We start from the raw sequence: 18,561 nt of genomic DNA, 5'->3' as shown, positions 1-18,561 counted from the left end.
ATGTGAAAATAAAACAATAATTGTACACTGGCATTGCATTTATTTTAAAATTGTAAATTATAAACTAGGTTTTGTACGACTAAATATAACTTAATCTAATCTTCGTTTCTTGACTAGAGAGCCCAATAAGTCAGAAATAGCGGGCAAGTTGTTTGTTTGGTCGTTCGCGCCCGTGTTCAAGTTCGATAAAGGAATATTGAGTTGGTTAGACGAACCCTTTTGTTGTCCTTTCATATTTCTGTGCTGAGGAAAACTCGGCATCAACTTCGGATCGCAAGCTAAAAAGGGAGAAAATGTTTATGGAATACATCGTTTTTCAATACCTAAATAAATGTACAATAAAGTGTCATAAATAAATAAATAAATAAATGTCTTCCCATATTATCATATATAACCAATTTATGTGGACATGATTTACTTACAGAATTATCTATTCTAATTTTCATTGTAATCTATTCATATGAAATATAATATACGGTAAAAATAAACTTACGTAAAGGTTGTTCCTTAAAGTATGAGCTCTGTAAGCATTCTTCAGCGGTAGCGCGCTTATTAGGGTCGTACATGAACAGGAAGTTAAGGAGCCTTAAGCCCGCAGCTGACAGCCATGGGAACCGCTGCTTCAGATTATTGTAGGGCTGCTGCTTTAGTGTAAAGTTCTGTAGGGCTGGCAGTGCACTGAATTCGGGCCAAATTGCATCGGACGGTGTACCTGTTAATGGAAAGAATTGGTTAACAAAATTTATAACAGACAAGAAAAAGGAGTTGAAAATTTTAGTTCTTCTCTGTAAAATCCGTTTTTCAAAATTAATTATCAAATCAAATAGTACCAATTCGAAACTTTAAACCTTAACTAATTGATAAAATAAAAGGCATTTTGTAAGACCTACTTCCACTAGTATTAAGAATAAAACTTTGATTTAATAAAATAATACTGAAGTAACTGTTCCCGTTTTAGGCTTGGGAACTGGAATTTCTTTAGGGAAACTCAATATTCCGTTTAAAGCAATTTATTTTCGAGACCAACACACCATTTGTACAAAGCTTTTTTAGATAAGTGAAAAAAATACATTCTACCCGGCCAATAAATAAAAAATGACAAACAATGCAAGTGAAGCGCGTGATTGCTTTAATAAATTAACAGGCGTAGACAGTAACTTTTACTTTACAACTTTTAACCTGCTCTAGGCTATAAGAGACTGACTTATTACAAAATAAGTAATTTAACACTACTTACCAAGCAAATCAACAATTAGTTCCAGCTGTTCGATTTCCGTTCTACCAGGTAACAGGGGCTTGTTAGCCAACAGTTCTCCCAATATACACCCAGCAGCCCACATGTCGAGAGCTGGTGTTTGTTTCGGCGATTGCAGCAAGAGTTCTGGAGCTCTGTACCATAGGGTCACTACGCGTGGCGTCGCGCAACGAGCGGGAGCACCTAGCCAACGGGCTAGACCGAAATCGGCTATAAAAAAAAATAGAACTTAATGAGATAGTATAATTTTTACCATAACACCATTTTAAAATATAGGTACTATAATATATCTATACTAATATTATAAAGATGAAGAGTTTGTTTATTTGTTTGCGTGAAAAATTATTTCAGTTCTATTATTACTTGTTATGTTTACTAGACTATTTGCATTTCATAACATTCAAAATATTGCTATAATACTCACACCCAGCGAGGACAGTAATTTGGCTCGTCACAAAAGTTTATCTACCTACCCTTGTTAAAAGTTAAAGGTAAAATTCATAACTTATTTTTTTTACTGTTGTATTTTTAAGCATAAACATTTTTTATTTCAAATATGATGCATAGTATGTAGTTATTGGCTTGGTGCACAGAAAAACTTTTGTTTGTATTTTTTTATGATTTATTAAATAAAAATATTTTGATAATTGGTGACTTCTTCACCTTTTACATATTTTGGAATATCAGCTATTAATTTATATAATATATTTAAATTTTAATAAATGCTGCTTGGCAAAAAAAAAACAGAAAAATAAGACCATGAAAATTTAAAGTACATTTACAAATTGTGGCATAAGTTTTTAAAAGATTGACACCAAAAGGTTATGACTGCAAAATATAATATTTTGGCCCCTCAATAGCAGTTGGTATGAACCAAAATTAATTAGTAGTAGTAATTAATATATTTGTAAGACTCACCAATTTTCACACATCCCTTATCGGTAAGAAGAAGGTTGGACACTTTCAAGTCTCTGTGCACAATAAAGTTTGAATGCAAGTATTTCAGACCCTTCAGTACTTGTAACATTAAACATTTCACTTGAGATTCAGTAAATGGTGATGACATGTTATCAAGGAGGGACGCTAGATCCTGCTCACAGTACTCCATTGAGAGGAATATGCTAAAAACATAATAAAGTATTAGTTTCCATAAACTATTTGTGTGATTATAAATGAAAAATAATCAAAAGTATATATTATGTATTTTCATGGCGAGCATGAGATAAACAAACTATTGTTACTTATAAACTAATGTCAGATATATTATATCTATTTAAAATTTTGCCAATTTACATGTACATATACTTACATGTAAATAGGTAAAATTTGCTTGCTTGCTTGAAACAATCACAGAATCAGCTTAATGCCAATTTTATGTATTGATAAGCCTTGTATATTTGATGTAATGCCTTGTGCATTATCATGGATATGAAATCATGTATGTAGAAACCATATATTATATACCTTTCTAGGGACCTTCCAACAAGAACCTCTTTCAATTGAACAATATTCTCATGGCGGCATGCCATCAATACTTGTATTTCCCTGAGACCACTCAAGGGCAAGCCATCCTTTTCAACGTCCATGCGTACTTTCTTTAGTGCCACAATATTTCCATTCATTTTGTCTTTGGCTCTATCTGTATTGTACATCCGAAATGAATAATTAAAACCAACATACTTTATTCAGTATACTGATTATAATATGTTCTATTGCACTTCTCACACATTAATATTTAGACTGATTCAATACATTTACATTTTACACATATATACAGATGTTATAACACATACATTCATGAAGATATTCCAAGAAAAAGTAGAATAGGTATTCAAAGAACTACTCACATACAATTCCATAAGTTCCCTCTCCAATTCGATTAAGTTTTTCAAATTCACCAACAAACCGGCATCTTCCCAACTAACGAAATTAAAAGATGAATTAAAACTCCTTCCAACTCGTGTATACAAAATATAGAGGTTAAGTTTCTCAACTTACTATATCTTTTTCTGGTATTTCCATTGTCTTGCCGGTTCTAAATGATATCAGAACTCCTTTTCGAGCTGCAGGACCCGTCGGATCCGACACATCTTGAGTTACAACGGGCTTTTCTGAGTCTGTAATAAATTTTGAGTAAATAAGGAGCAATCTAGTATCGAATTAAAAATGTGTGTAAAATTGATGAACTTACTTTGAGACATTTTGATATGAAACAATACACCAGGTAGGTGTACAAGATTTAATTTATATGGTTTTATTGTAGTGAATAATATGTAAACTTATTTTTTGTCGTACGGTTTATGGTATAGGACCAAATAGGACCAACACTTGACAACAAGAATGAAGAAACCAAGAAACTTCAAACTTGTAAACAAACGCGAAAGTCAAAGATTCTAGAGTTTAACCACAGCTTAACAATAACAACTTCAAAATATGACCATAAATAATGAACCAAATAAATTTTTTACGGAACATTTCCTAAAAAATTAGAATACATATCAGAACCTTGATCAGAACAATAAAAACAACTATAGGCGCTTTAATGTCTTATTTAGTATGAAAACCACTGTACTAGTAGTTATAGTACTTATTTCTTCTAAATATGGAGAATACATTATGTATATTATCCGAATAACATAGTAAGGAAAGTAAAAACTGCATTCAATGTTATTTTATCTGGGGTTTTAACAGAATACTCGAGGCTATCTACAATTATTGTTATCTTGGGCTTTGATAATACGTACCTATTAATATGTCCAGACTAAACTCAAAATGTACACGGTGCGTGGCTTTACTGCAAATTTGGCATAAATATTAGTAACAGGTCAACATATAGTCTAGATATATGTCATGACGCTAAAACCAATAGAAGCGGAGCAATACGGGTAAAACTGCGGGGCACAGCTAGTTTATGATAATATTATAGGCAAAAAGACTTCGCTCATTGCCATATCAAGAAAACGAATACAATATTTTATTTGACATTTGACAAATGACTTCTGACACTTCATAAATTGACAGATCACAGAACGGAATGAAAAATATCAAAAATTTTAATTTTAATAAAATATACAAATTTAAAATAAAATTCTGACTTACGTACTTATAAAACTACATATTCTGCAGACCCTGCACAATTTTATTGGGTATACACTAATATGCAAAGTATTAACTACTATGTATTAAATATTCCGCGTGGAAAGCTTTTATTTTCAATACTATTAAAATTGCAGATAAACAATGCTGAATAAAAAATTACATACTACGAAATAATATATTTCAATTCATAATAATGCCACTTTCGGAGATGATGGTAAAACTGTACATTATAGGGCGTGGAATTTGGGGGTAGTGGGGGGTGGAGAGAGGGGGGTGGGTACTAGGAACTTCCCCTGTAAAGGGGGGGGCGCGAAAATTTATAGTTTTCGAGATATTTACAAATTAAGTTTTGGTCCGCCTAAAGCAAAGGGGGCGCAAAGTAAGGACTTAGAAAATTTTTGATCTAAAGTGAAAATTGTATAGGAATCATAAAATACATAATTTTTATTCAAAACGCTAAAATAAGCATGTTTTATAAAAAAAACTTTTTCTCTAAAATAAAAAATGGCCGAGATATTCGCCCTCAAAGATTGATGATAAAACCTAACCTAACCCTTTCCCTATCTCCTCATGTCTTTTTTATATTGTCTCAGACACTGCCTTAGCTCCGGCGCTACGGGAAGTGCAGCCCTTCCGCCCTTGCGTGACAAAGCACGGTCGCCCGTACTCCACTTCGCAGCTTCAGCTTATTGGTCGCCTTCGGCGACCAGCCTCAGCCGCTCCGCTCCGCACGGCTCCCGAGCTTTGTCACGGCGGGCGAGGGCTGCTCTCCCTCCGCGCCTCCGGCTTTTTACATACACTCTAGGGGTAGGGCAAACAAGACCACGTGGAATTCGGGGTTGACAGCTTCGGTTCTGTGGCAAGTCTTATGATAATGCAATGCTTATTTTAGCGTAACGTTTTTTAGCTAGATTCGGACTTTCGCAGCTTAATATTGAATACATAATATTCCATCATTGAAAAAATTTACATTTTACAATCCGTCATGTATCTTGGTAATTATCAAGTTTAGAGAAAAGTTGCCCCAACAAAACATGCTTTTATTAGCGTAATCTTTACGATAAAACAATAATAAATAGGTGTTATAATGATACCAACTCCATCAAAAATTTTCTAAGTCCTGCGCCCCCTTTGCTTTAGGTATTTTTTTCCAGTTCCACATTGATCTGAAGCAATTAATATTAATTATTACTTTACAATAATAGTTTTCAATACTAGTAATATTGCATTAGCTCTTTGATTTGAAATATGACAGATTTAATGTAATAGACATTAGTATGACCTGTAGTTTTTTTTTTTGTTTGAGTGGGAATCGCCCTAAAGTCGCTTCTGGCACTCGCCGGCCGCTGCCGCGGCACGCTCGCTTCGCTCGCTCGGCTCGTGCAGCAGTTCAAATGTTAACCTAACACGCTCGTCGCTTCGCTCCTCGCTACCTATTTGTATGCTAAAAGTAAAAGTTTAATAGTTTTGTACAGTTTTAGGGCTTAACAGGAGTACGCACGAAACGATCTCGACTGAAAGGTGGCAAACGAACGGTAACTGAAAATGACGTCGTTATTGTTTTGTTCCACGGTACAAAGCGTACAATTAATATTGGACAGCGCTAGTCGTCCGCTAAACGGATGAATAAAATAAATTAGTCGTCCGATTACCGGATGAATAAAATAATTTAATCGTCCGATAACATCTATTTATCTATATAGTTAGGTTATCGGGGTTTCTTTAGAGAACTGACGCACGTATTATAGGTAGGTATTTGATTTTTTTTTGCGCGTCGACGGAGCCCCGCTTCGCGGGGCTCCTATTTCTGTGTAGTTTTTTTTTAAAGAAACCTAACCTAACCTAACCTAACGGCTAACCTAACCTAAACTAGATTTTTTTTTTGCGCGTCGACGGAGCCCCGCTTAGCGGGGCTCCTATTTCTGTGTAGTTTTTTTTTTTTAAGAAACCTAACCTAACCTAACCTAACGGCTAACCTAACCTAACTTGATTTTTTTTTTGTGCATCGACGGAGCCCCGCTTCGCGGGGCTCCTATTTCTGTGTAGTTTTTTTTTAAGAAACCTAACCTAACCTAACCTAACCTAACCTAACCTAAAGGCTAACCTAACCTAAACCTAACCTAACAAATTGAGGGTGAATATCTCCGCCATTTTTGATTTTAGAGAAAAGTTGTTCCTATAAAACATGCTTATATTAGCGTTATCTTTACGATAAAACAATAATAAATAGGTGTTAAAATGACACCAACTCCATCAAAAGTCCTGCGCCCCCTTTGCTTTAGTCCAACCATCGGACGACTAATTTATTTTATTCATCCGTTTAGCGGACTACTAGACACTTCGATTAATATTTTTGTTAAATTATAAATTGCGAATATTAATAATTTTATTTTATTTAATCTATTTTACAAAAACTATACTTAATAATAATTATTTTTAATGTTGTTGTTAAAAAATATACAAATTTCATACATAAAAAAAAATTATACATAATATTTTTTTTGTTAGATAGAAATGTTTTACCTGAAATGAAACGCGTTTGACAATCGCTGTAGGTCAATTTGACACTGTCATAACAGTAAGTTCGCGTTTCAAAGATAAAATGGAGTAAAATTTTCCGATTTTCAAAAATTCGTGACTCAAAAACAAAAAGTTTTCGCGCTGTGAAATTTCAGATTTAGGTTCCATAGGACAATAGCTAACCACAAAAAAAATTACGACTCTCAACTCCACGCCCTATAATGTACAGTTTAGCCGAGATGATTAAACCAGTGGGACGATTTTGGAGAACTCATGTGTAAGATACATAACGATATCAATAAACTAACAAATTGAAGTACAGTATTATAATAATTATTGCTTTGATGATTGATGCATAATTAGAGATAAATTTATAATTTTAGCTCCTACATTTAGAAGAAGTGTGATCAATTCCATAGTATTGATTTCCATAAATATTTCGCTTTATTATATCCCAGACTTGGACCCTTTTAGTCAAAACCCAAAGATGAGAGTACCTAGAGTATTAAATCCATTATATCAGAAGAAATTATTGTAAGTTTATTGCACTCAATATATGTATTTCACTGAGATTAACATCTGGCTTATAATAAATTGAATTAAAAATTTGTTATTTACTTTCATGTTTTCCTTTTTTCATGACTTAGAAAGAGATTTGGTGTATATGAAAAAGTTTTACCTGTGGAAACAACACCTAGTAGATTTGTACCCCAGCATATTGTCAAACCAGACTATGTGAGCGGTCTACCCAAATCAATACCTAAACGACCGGAAATAAAAGATGAGGAACAAATAAATGGTATGAGGAAGAGTTGTCAATTAGCAGCAAGTATATTAAATAAAGCCCATTCATTTATCCAGGTTGGTATATTGATAACATGTTTGTTTAAAAATAAATACTATTTACTAACTCCATTCTGCCCAACAGTCCCATTTCTGTGTTTTTTTCTCCATAAGTACCTTCCTTGTTCTTTAAAAAAAAAACTGAAAAAAGAATTGGTCAAACTGTTCTTAAGTTCTAAAAAATCTCAAAATGTGTTGCTAAACATTTGGTGATTTTTTTTAAACAGAAAATATAAAAATACATTTATATTTTCAGCCAGGAGTGACAACTGATGATGTTGATGACTTAATTCATAACTTTATAATAAACGCAGAGGCATATCCTTCACCGTTACATTATAAAGGGTTCCCCAAAAGTGTTTGTACATCTGTGAACAATGTTGCCGTACATGGTATCCCAGACTTGAGACCTCTTCAGAATGGTGATATTATAAATGTTGATATTACAGTGAGTATCATTGAAAAGTACTGTTGAGATTTTTATCTAAGTTCCTATTGCTATTTACATGCCTCGGAAGGTTAAAAGCAGAAAAACAGAACCATTAAGTACAAAAATATTTAAATATTATAAAAGCTTCATATATGTTTGTGTACTAATAACTGGCTTATCTACTACTGTAATTGCAGACAAGTAATTTTGAGAATAATATTGTTTGTAAGGTTGCCTTGCATTACCTTCCTTGAAAGAGTCCTTATAAAGTTATATATTACAACAAAGTAGAATAATCAGCCATATCAAGAATTCACTTTCGCATAAAACGGATTACCTTGCCTATGTGAGCCAGACAATTACCTGACTTCATAAACATATTCAATTATTATAGTAGTAATGTACAATTGCAGGTATTCTTTGAAGGCTACCATGGTGATTGCTCTAAAACATTTTTAGTTGGTGATGTTGATGATAAAGGCCAAGAATTAGTTGCAGTAACTGAAGAATGTCTTTTTGAAGTAAGTTTCTCAATCAATGAGTATGCTTAATTGTTTGTAATGTTGTGTATAAATCACAATCACAAGAATGAATAACTTTAATCTATATGTACTAATATTATAAAGCTGGAAAGTTTGTTTGTTTGAACGCGCTAATCTCTGGAACTACTGGTCCGATTTGAAAAATTCTTTCAGTGTTAGATAGCCCATTTAGTTATCAAGGAAGGCTATAGGCTATATATCATCACGACTAAGGCCAACAGGATTGGAGTACTGCGGGTAAAACCGCAGGGCACTACTAATCTATTATAATATTATGCTAATGCATAATTTTGAATCGTGAATTAGGGCATTTTATATATATTTTGCAGAAATAATGACACGCGGGATTGCCCCGCACGCATAGCATCCGCAAGTGCTCTTTTCGTGCGAGTACATCAATGCCTAGAATACTATATAATAATTTTTTTTTAATCTTATTTTTGTAACCTTTATGTATATTTTGTTTTTTTTGCACAATAAAATGTTAAATAAACAAATAAATACGCTCGCGGGATGTAGGGCGATATCCTGGATAACAGGAAAAGCAACAATAGTTTTCCGCAACAGGGTAATCCTGCGGGCGTGATTAAATCCTCACGCTATTAAAACACACGTAAAAATTTATCAATTCATCCATCATCCTATTAAATTTTCATAACCACGTAAGTTTCGATGGACGATGGCAGATGTATGAATTGAAATTTCTGTAAAAATTGGCACAGATAGAACATAATATGTTTTAAAGTATCGTGACTAAAGTCGTATAACTACCCTAAAAAATTTAAATATGTAATATCTTATGTCTACAGGCAATAAAGTTATGCGGGCCTGACGTGCCGTTCTGCGACATAGGGTCAAGGATATTTAGACATGCAAAAAGAAAGGGCCTGACAGTGTTACCAGCTTTCGCTGGCCATGGGATTGGTAAATACTTCCACGGTCCGCCAGATATCTTTCATATTTGTAAGTACATATATGTTTGATTTTTGTTGAATAAGTAGTAGAATATTTATTTTTATTCCTAACTTTATAACTCTGTGCCTCCAGTGAATAAGGGAATAACTCAAAAACAGCACTTTTCAGGAGAGACAAAAAACTATATATCAATACTAAATCTTTATTAATTCAAAATTTTAAGCTTGTATGTGTAAGATATGATGTTAGACTATATTTTTACATATGAACACATATTGTAACAACCCCATAAATATACTTTTTTCGTGTTTTTTTGTAGTTGTGGCCTTATGAACGAGTACTTCATGGAATAACTCAATGTATTCACATATTTTTTTTTTTTACTCTTTGCAATATAACGACTTATGCCCTTATGCACTATGTTCATAATCGCACAACACGACTTATATTATTGCCAGTTTTGGTTTTATAGAAATGATGTGACTTATTATGCTTGAAATTTGTGTACTTTATGACTCAATTGAGCCATTTTAGTGGAAAAACTATGCACGTAGCTTGAAAAACGAATGAAATCAACGGTTTTTTTTATCGTTATTAGATAATAAAAACAAAACAACATTTAGGTATTTATGCTTTTAACCCTAGAAGTCCCATCTACGTAAATTTGACGTATGAACTCTTCTATATTTACCATCGAATCGCTGCAAAATCCAGAACCAACTTATTAGCCGTCGAGACCTAGCAGTACATAGTTGGCTCATCCAGGTAAATTCTGCCATTTGGTTGTAAAGAGGATGTTGTGCGTCATTTTGACGTATAATTGGGCTTTTCGTAAATTTTAAGATTGTTTCAAATTTTTATTTTGTGATTTATTGGAATAATTTTTTTCCAAGTCACGTTTCACATGATATCTATAGTATTATTCTATAGATTGAGTATAAAATGGGATCCAGACAACTTTTATACTAGGACGAAGAACCTTCAATTTTAGTAAATGACGATTATTGTCCTCCGCTGGATTTGGACTTCAAGCAAGGGGATTGGGTGGCTGAAGATGTTGTCCGGAGTAAAACCGAATATGTTATGGGGTTTTGTTACCCATGTATAATGAAAGTCGTAGATTGTTAAATAAACCTTTAATCGATCTTTCAATAATACCTACAGTACTATGTTGTTAATGCTATACAATGTTTCACCAGTCACCACAATGAGTCTAGTCTGTACAGGTTAGCAGGAGACAATCATTGAGTATTGGTATTAAATACGTATCAACTGCGTATTGCGTTTTGCGTATTAACTATTGTCCTAGTGAAAATTAATCGTCGAATCAATTTAAAATTCGATCAAGTGCGTTCCGTTTCGGAACGCCACAGATAATAAAATATAGATAATAAAAGTGGCAACGCCACAATGTCATGGTTGGTATACATTGAGGATACAAGCACTATAAAGAGATAAGAGAAGCCCGAAAACCATATCCCTGTATGTTCAGTTAATACAGGAAAAGTTATAGGTGGTCAGTGGCGATATTTTACGGTATGATATAGAATTTTAACAATTTCTATATCATATAATATCAAAATAATGTAGATAACTAAAGAAAAAACAATGAGCCGCAAAGATTTTATGAAAAAATTAAGCACAGATTTGAAGGTGCCTTGGATGCAAATACGACTTGTGGCACGCACTTTGAAGAGACTCTACGTGACAATAGCCCAATTTTTTCAAAATATGAGGTACCAGAGTATCCATAAAATGTTTACGAAAATGCAGGACCAAAGAAGTATCGATATTGCGGATTTTTTTCCTATAAAAAAGGCAAATTACCAAAGCACAGTGGCTAAAACGCTATATGCGGAGAAAACAATATTCATAATTGTCAAGACTGGTTATAAATACTTTTTTTTATGCGACTATTATAGTTTTATAGTATTATTGTCTTGATTATTGTAGTTAGATAATTTTTTTTTAAATATTAAAAACGAGTTATTTTTTAAAAACTTACCCAATTATAAGAAGAAAATATAAGTTTAACATTTTTGTTGGCTTTTTTTAGATGATTCAATTATCGTTCTGTATTTATATAAACAAAGAGTATAATATCATTAAATGCACTTAGTTAACGTGTTAACTGTATTTTTAATATCTTTAAGATCTAGCAAAAAATAGTTAATTTCCATAGAAATATATTAGTATCCCAAGTTAACTGATAAATACCTTTTTTAAAAAATATAAAGATTTGTTGTTGCAGATTTATTGAAAAAGATAATAAGGAATAGTGTGTGTTGTTTCCGTGCAGTATTCAAATACACCAATAGCAACACGGCATTAATGCCAAACTGTCTCATGTCGTCACTTGAACCAATGACACTTAAAGAGTTGTTCCTTTATGCTCATGTTAGAAAAATGACACAAATGCGTTTATACTAAGATAGTGTTAGGACTGATGGAACAAAATGAATTAAGTCTTTATTCAAAAAGTATAACTACACATACGTCTTTGTGTTCGTGGGTACTTTTGACTCGAGACGAATAGTTCCTTTGCGATAGCCTAAAATGATGGATAAGGTAACTTATACCGTTAATCACACCCTACTTATACCGTTTGGGTCATTCGAAAAAATGGGTTAGGACGCAGCTAGAGATATGACCTTTTGATATGTTGTGTATTTTGACGAGCTGAATCCAATGGTGCAATAAAAACCAAAGGGAATAACTCGTCTTACTCCCTTATTCACTGGAGGCACAGAACTAATGGCATAATTTTAACGAACTTTTCAGTTTAAAATTTTCTTTATTATGGCATTCCACACAAATAGTAATAATCAGTTACAGAACTATTTACCAAGTGTTGCATGACCATGAACACAATACGTACATCAGGAATTTGAAAAGTATTTACCTAGTTAAAGGTTGACCTACTTCCATTAACGGCATGTAATATCTGTAAGAATGACTAAGCAAATTAAAGCAATACATTTGTTGTCATGGTGAACGGAAGCAAAACATTATATTTTAATTTACTAATTATTGAACTTTGCAGTGAACAGATATCCCGGTCTCATGCAACCTGGCATGACCTTCACGATTGAACCCGTTTTATCGCACGGTCGGGAAAATACATATATATTGGACGACGGTTGGACCATTATAACTGAAGATGGTTCCAGAACAGCCCAATGCGAACACACAATATTAATCACTGAAGATGGAGCTGAAATTTTAACTAGATAACCAGACCTGCAATATGCAACAGCTTCAGATAGGTGTCGTAGCAAAATTTAATAAAAGGTCAAGGATGTTAAAAAAGCTTTTAACTTTAATATCTAGTCCTAAAAATTATAATTAAGTAGAAAGGTGTAAATAAAAAACCTGTTGCATTATAATCGTTTTTTATTTTAGCATTATAATTCTTAAAAAAACAAAACATGTAACTTCGTACATTAAAAGCACAAGCACATTATCACTCAGGCTTGTCAGTCGATAGATAAAACTTTAAAGGCGTAGAAGGAAGGTATCGATTGAGTGTGTAATACTAATAGTAAGGTGATTATACAAAGGCGTAACCAGTGGGACGACACAGCCCCTCAATTATTATCATCGATCTCGATACTGTGTTCATACATGCTCAATTCTTGGTCCCATTTCGAATCCAGCCACGCCCGAATAAAGAATTCCACTACGATAGTCGTCATAAGAGTAGAAATAGAAGAATCGATGACTAGATCTTAGGACTACACTTGTTTATGGTCATGTGTATGGCTTAAACTTAACTTTCAGTATAATGACTAGTACATAAATTCGAAAATATAACGCTAATCACGTGTAGAAATACTTTATAATAAATAAGATAAATGCAGACTCAATGCTATTCGTAAAATTATCAATATTGGTGCTTTAAAAAGGAAATTATTATACGTACTTTATTAGAAAATCTATGTTTTTAACAGTATTATTGTATCGTTACTATTGAAAATGTGTTATAAATGTGTAAGAATAATAATATCTTATAACCATTATTATAAAACTGCTTAAGAATTTTAAAAAATCGTACTATATTTAATAATACTTAACTAACTACAATAAACCTTGTTTATTTGGATAAAATGTAAATAAATTTGTACATTAAAGTTATTAAATTTTGGCTATTATTTAAAATTCAAAAGCTTTAGAATTGAAATACATCAGATCATTAAGCTCTTACATAATATTAAATTTATATGTATCAAGTTAATAACTTATGGCGATAAACGTAGGTATATAATATAATTTCAAGATATTTATAACGCTAAGGGTGCTAGGGAAGGATAAAAAGAGTGTATAAAAGTCGATACAAAATTATTAAATAGATTTAAATACGAGCTACAAGCATCCGAATTCCAAAAGGCCTGTTTTATTCATGTTTTATTTGCAATTTTATTTAGGTCAATGTTGCCACTTTTTTTAGCTTCTGCATGCAGAACTCCCCTGAAGCCCGAAGTGATAACATTATAATACAATAAATATAATTGCATCCCTATGAACCTTTCAGATATCGTATACTTGCAGTTCGAATCTGAACAACATACAAAAGCTACCACGCGATCATAATAATATTATTATACACTACAAGTTATTTAACATTTAATTTTATCACTCAAAACATAAATCAAATAAGTTTAAAACGGTTACACAATATAATTAACGTTATAGAATATAATTATTATTTTAGTAAACCGCAACAAACGTGTTATTAAACATTAAACAATACAATGGTGTAAAAGAATTGGGGCGATCGATATAAAAATCTACCAATCTTTACTTTTAAAGCGTAATTATTTAATTAGAGTTAAACAGCCATTGCTCGCTTACCTATTATTCACACGCAAAGTGATAAGTATCGAAAATTACCAACGACACGAACATGAACCGAGTAAAAATTTAGACGTGTATTACAATTACAATTTAACCAAAAAACTCAATATCCGTATTTTATAAATTATTTAATTATATTTTGTTATCATTTTTACTTACTAAGGCTTTAATATAATATATCGTTAAGTATATAAAACTTGCAAAAGCATGCAAAGCAAACCACTCTAGATATAACTTTTAACGATATTTGTAATATTTTGTTTTAGAATAATTTTATTATGTATTTAAAGCACAAGAATATTGTGTTTAATGGTTTTTAATTTTATTTTAAATAATTTTTACAACTTGCCCATATTAAAGAAAAAAAAGCAATAGTTAGGTACCTACTAAAAACTTGGCAAAAATGCCAAACATATAATAAAAAAAAAAACTTATTTTTGTCTATGAGCAGAAGAAACTATATCATCCATCCCACAGATCCATCCCGAATTTTCTGCTCAGGAATATAGTCCAGTACTTTATAGGCAAGTTATATATGGATTTTTTTTCTAATATAGCAATTAACGCAATACATTTGGTTGATAACATATTATAATATAGTCTATTATTATTAAAAAGTATCATAAATATTGAATTATAATAAAGTTTGAATCTTATATACTAATATAGCAATTACCAACAAATTAACGAGTAAAATGCGACACAAATTTTAAGGTTTATGAACCTTGGATTATTGTATACCACATGTATACAGTATTTTTATTTTAAATAAGCATTTTAGTTGACTCTTCCTTGACAGAACACAAACTTTCTTTAGTTTGTGAATATATAAACATTTAACATACTATGTGTCCTTAGAAAATCAGATGTCGATTCAAATTAGAGGTCTCTCTGTTTCTTAATCTTATCCACTTTTTTTCCACAGGCACGGGAAAATGCATCAATTATATTAACGTAGCTTATATTTTACATATTTATCGAATTAGTACTTCTAATGTTAGTATATAAATGGGCTACCAGAGCCGTCCAACATAAGGCTCAGGCTTTTGAATGATTCATATTTATCTTGTACTATTATTAAAGAGAAATTGCGATTTGTTTTCAAAGTTAACAACAGAGCATATTAAATGATTTAATACATATAACATTTTAATATCTATGTAGGATATTTTGCTTATAACTCGCATGAAAAATGCAATAACAAATATTTTTTTTAACTTTTGGAAGATTTTTTAATAACGCTAACTTAAGTCGTAATAAGACTTCTACATATATAAATTTGACTGGCCTTATACAAGTACATATTTTATTGTAAAAATAAGTGATTGTGCGTAAAATCACATATTGAGGGTGTGAATAGTAAAATATTTAAGTATCGGTGCTATTACTTGTAAAAATCACTTAATTATTCAATGAAATCAAAATATACATTTTGGAGTTTTGTAAATTTAGTCTATAATATATATTCGTAGAATAAACTAACAATAAAAAGTAAAGAAAAAATTAACAGATTGAAATTATCAATAAATGTTTGAATTTTTATATGTTAAAACATCCAAAATATTATATTAGATTTATATTTGATATATTATGTAGTATCAAATTCAACATTCAATATTATCAAAGCACTTTAAGCCCAACTAAGTTCAAACATCCATTAATACTTCAACATAAATATGTTAACATTATAGGAAATATAAAAAATTAAGGATTATTAAAACATAATCAATGAAACAAGCAACAAAATATTTGCTTATAAATAATATTTATCTATCTAACATATTATTTGGACATTCACTTGTCTATCTTATAGAATCGTTGTACAAAATCTGTGAGATTGAAAACCTGTCCTGGGCCAGTGTCTGCGTCCATGTTAATGTATTCATCTAAATTGTGTGTGGATGCTGAAAATAGTATTCAAGTGAAGATATATTTGTGCAATACAAAAAAATTGTATATGAAATTGTGATGAAGCTATCTATACTAATATTTTAAAGCTGAAGAGTTAGTGCTGAACTCGCTAATCTCAGTCTAAAACTACTGGTCGGTTTGAAAAATTATTTCGGTGTTAGATAACCCATATATTGAGGAAGGCTATAGGCTATATATCATCACGCTAAGACCAACAGGAGCAGAGCAATGCGGGTGAAACCGCAGAGCACAGCTAGAAATATTATAACTGTAAGTCTTATTAAAAAACTGATAAAAAAGAAAAATTAAATAAATGCCTATTTAAAAAAAATAACTGATATAGAATTATGGATAAATACTTTATTGTTATTGCAATATATCAAATGAAAAAACGTAAATTTTAAAATTGTTTTGTAAGTTTAAAAAACTTTATTTTAACAGTATAACAGGTACAGTAAAAGTTCCTTATTCGCGCTTCTTTCATTCGCGGTTTCACTATTCGCGGATGGAAAATATGCGACCTAAATCCTGTATTCGCTGCCTAAAATTCTTTATTCGCGGATCGAATCGGTACATCGGTATATACATAATATATGTATTTACCTAAATAAAAACCATTCGTTATCCTTAGTAAACGCTTGAACTACAACTACGAATTTATAATGTCGACTAAAAAACGAGTAAAAAGTGACAAGCCATTGCCTAAACCTGAAGATAGTACCTAATTAAATGGTAATTAATAAATATGTTTGGTCAAAAACTTAAATTAAACTGGTTTCTTTATGTATTTGCTTTTTTATTTCGTCACCTAAGAACGTATTCCCTATAACCCCATACAAATTACCATTCCTTATTCACGGTTTCTCTATTCGCGGCACATTTACGGAACCTATTACCCGCGAATAAGGAACTTTTACTGTACTTAAGTATTAAAGCTACACAAAATACAATAAAAGAATAAAATTATTCTTGTATGCAATATGAACAAAGAAATAAAACTTTATTACCTGAGGTACTTATAGCAGGATATGGTGGTGGAGGTTTAATCCAAGATCCATCCGGTCGCTTCATGTGACGTCTGTCCGAAGAGAAATGTTGCAAAAAGCTTTTTGCTCCCACCACTCTAAAGAACCTAGTAAATTGGAATTGTTTTAGCTCATTAAAAAACTTCTTTTATCAAATATTTAAATTATTTTTGTAACATAATTAATATAAAAAACCTGTTACATACTTATATGACTATATAAAAAAACAGGCTAAAGGAACAATTATTAACTCAGTAATAAGTGAAAAATTACAAAGAATTTATGTAATTGAATTTTGTACTATAATTACCTGTGAAAATCAGATTTAAGTACTTGGTCAGTACGGAAGGTTTCTGTGACATATTTGTGGAAGAATGTTGGGAATGGAAGCTCTGAATCTAAATCATACACAAGGCATGTTTTTGAATCAATGGAATATAAGAATATAACATGATAATCCTGTAATTAAAATTTTGGAGTTAGTAACAATATTTCAAATCGTTCATAAATAATAAAATATTGTTAATAATAAAATATAAAAAGTTAACTATTATTTTGAAGGCAAATTGAATATGTAATTCAAGGAGTTGTTAATTAGTAAAATAGCTTTGTGCACACCCATATGACGAGACGATCCTCTTCGCGCCCAGCCCTTTGTTTCCACAAGGGGACGGTGCGGCAAGGGTTGGAAATAAAAACAACAAAGCATCTATCCAATTCTTCAGGGACTCTTACTGATACATCTTGACAAAGCTTCCAAACATTTTCTTCACTGCAATGCCGCAATAACAAATAAAATATTTTTTTTTTATGTTTAAACATCGGAAGTATTGAATAAAAAAAATACATACCAATAGCAGGACACATAAGAGCACTCCGCTTGTTTAGGAAATAAAGGTTTTAAATTTTTATCATTTTTTTTCGTATCAATATTAGCGAGATGCATTTGGTTGACCGACATTTTGACAGATTTGTAATGTTTCTTGTTGCTTTTTTAATTTGCATCTGCAAGCATAGACATTTTTATTTGACTTTTGAACGTAGACAGAGACTCTTAGAGCGTTTTCACATTATCCGATCCGATATCGGATATCGGAAGCCGATAGCCGATATCCGATATCGGAGGGAAGTAAAATGTATGAAATATGTACCTGTCTTTCACATTGT

General features: G+C 31.7%; 3 protein-coding genes across 5 annotated transcripts; 1 reads left to right on the top strand and 2 right to left on the bottom strand.

The window, feature by feature from the left end:
• Nucleotides 1-20: 20 nt before the first annotated feature.
• Nucleotides 21-3,607, bottom strand: Cdc2rk (cyclin-dependent kinase 10). The gene is made up of 8 exons (XM_089696610.1): nucleotides 3,447-3,607; nucleotides 3,254-3,372; nucleotides 3,103-3,175; nucleotides 2,720-2,894; nucleotides 2,174-2,376; nucleotides 1,238-1,465; nucleotides 494-712; nucleotides 21-278 (listed from the first exon to the last, which is right to left on the bottom strand). The coding sequence occupies exons 1-8, from the start codon at nucleotides 3,454-3,456 to the stop codon at nucleotides 91-93; spliced, it is 1,215 nt and encodes a 404-aa protein (XP_089552736.1). The 5' UTR covers nucleotides 3,457-3,607; the 3' UTR covers nucleotides 21-90.
• Nucleotides 3,608-4,267: 660 nt separating this feature from the next.
• LOC149487903 (methionine aminopeptidase 1D, mitochondrial) lies at nucleotides 4,268-12,986 on the top strand. 3 transcript variants are annotated; one of them, XM_089696611.1, is made up of 9 exons: nucleotides 4,282-4,401; nucleotides 4,489-4,567; nucleotides 7,119-7,151; nucleotides 7,258-7,408; nucleotides 7,522-7,735; nucleotides 7,974-8,165; nucleotides 8,561-8,668; nucleotides 9,499-9,652; nucleotides 12,648-12,986. In XM_089696611.1, exons 3-9 carry the CDS (start codon nucleotides 7,148-7,150, stop codon nucleotides 12,836-12,838), a joined length of 1,014 nt encoding a protein of 337 aa, XP_089552737.1. In that variant the 5' UTR covers nucleotides 4,282-4,401; nucleotides 4,489-4,567; nucleotides 7,119-7,147; the 3' UTR covers nucleotides 12,839-12,986. The 3 variants fall into 3 exon arrangements, with proteins under 3 accessions (XP_089552739.1, XP_089552737.1, XP_089552738.1); XM_089696613.1 differs by lacking the exon at nucleotides 7,258-7,408 and having other exon boundaries at nucleotides 4,268-4,401; XM_089696612.1 differs by lacking the exons at nucleotides 4,282-4,401; nucleotides 4,489-4,567; nucleotides 7,258-7,408 and having other exon boundaries at nucleotides 6,857-7,151.
• Nucleotides 12,980-18,443, bottom strand: tun (N-terminal glutamine amidase tungus). The gene is made up of 5 exons (XM_089696614.1): nucleotides 18,246-18,443; nucleotides 18,013-18,166; nucleotides 17,705-17,853; nucleotides 17,377-17,501; nucleotides 12,980-16,362 (listed from the first exon to the last, which is right to left on the bottom strand). The coding sequence occupies exons 1-5, from the start codon at nucleotides 18,353-18,355 to the stop codon at nucleotides 16,253-16,255; spliced, it is 648 nt and encodes a 215-aa protein (XP_089552740.1). The 5' UTR covers nucleotides 18,356-18,443; the 3' UTR covers nucleotides 12,980-16,252.
• Between the last annotated feature and the right edge of the window lie 118 nt (nucleotides 18,444-18,561).

The sequence above is a fragment of the Colias philodice genome, chromosome 6, assembly GCF_061535455.1.
Source record: "Colias philodice isolate Cphi_HAF_F1 chromosome 6, ilColPhil1 Martin Lab GWU primary, whole genome shotgun sequence".
In the NCBI taxonomy this organism is placed as follows: Eukaryota; Metazoa; Arthropoda; class Insecta; order Lepidoptera; family Pieridae; genus Colias; species Colias philodice.
The sequence above is the reverse complement of the archived record's forward strand: the minus strand, read 5'-3'. Positions and strand labels throughout refer to the sequence as shown.

Bases quoted from the DNA above. Each gene is read 5' to 3' on its own strand.
- Cdc2rk (XM_089696610.1), bottom strand. The intron at 3,176-3,253 runs GTAAGTTGAGAA...TAATTTCGTTAG, and splicing joins AAATACCAGAAAAAGATATA to TTGGGAAGATGCCGGTTTGT. The intron at 2,895-3,102 runs GTGAGTAGTTCT...TGTACAATACAG, and splicing joins GGGAACTTATGGAATTGTAT to ATAGAGCCAAAGACAAAATG.
- tun (XM_089696614.1), bottom strand. From the start codon at position 18,355: ATGTCGGTCAACCAAATGCATCTCGCTAATATTGATACGAAAAAAAAT. The intron at 17,502-17,704 runs GTAATTATAGTA...CCAATTTACTAG, and splicing joins CTTAAATCTGATTTTCACAG to GTTCTTTAGAGTGGTGGGAG. The intron at 16,363-17,376 runs GTAATAAAGTTT...TACTATTTTCAG, and splicing joins TCCTGCTATAAGTACCTCAG to CATCCACACACAATTTAGAT.
- LOC149487903 (XM_089696611.1), top strand. The intron at 7,409-7,521 runs GTAAGTTTATTG...TTCATGACTTAG, and splicing joins TTATATCAGAAGAAATTATT to AAAGAGATTTGGTGTATATG. The intron at 9,653-12,647 runs GTAAGTACATAT...TGAACTTTGCAG, and splicing joins GCCAGATATCTTTCATATTT to TGAACAGATATCCCGGTCTC.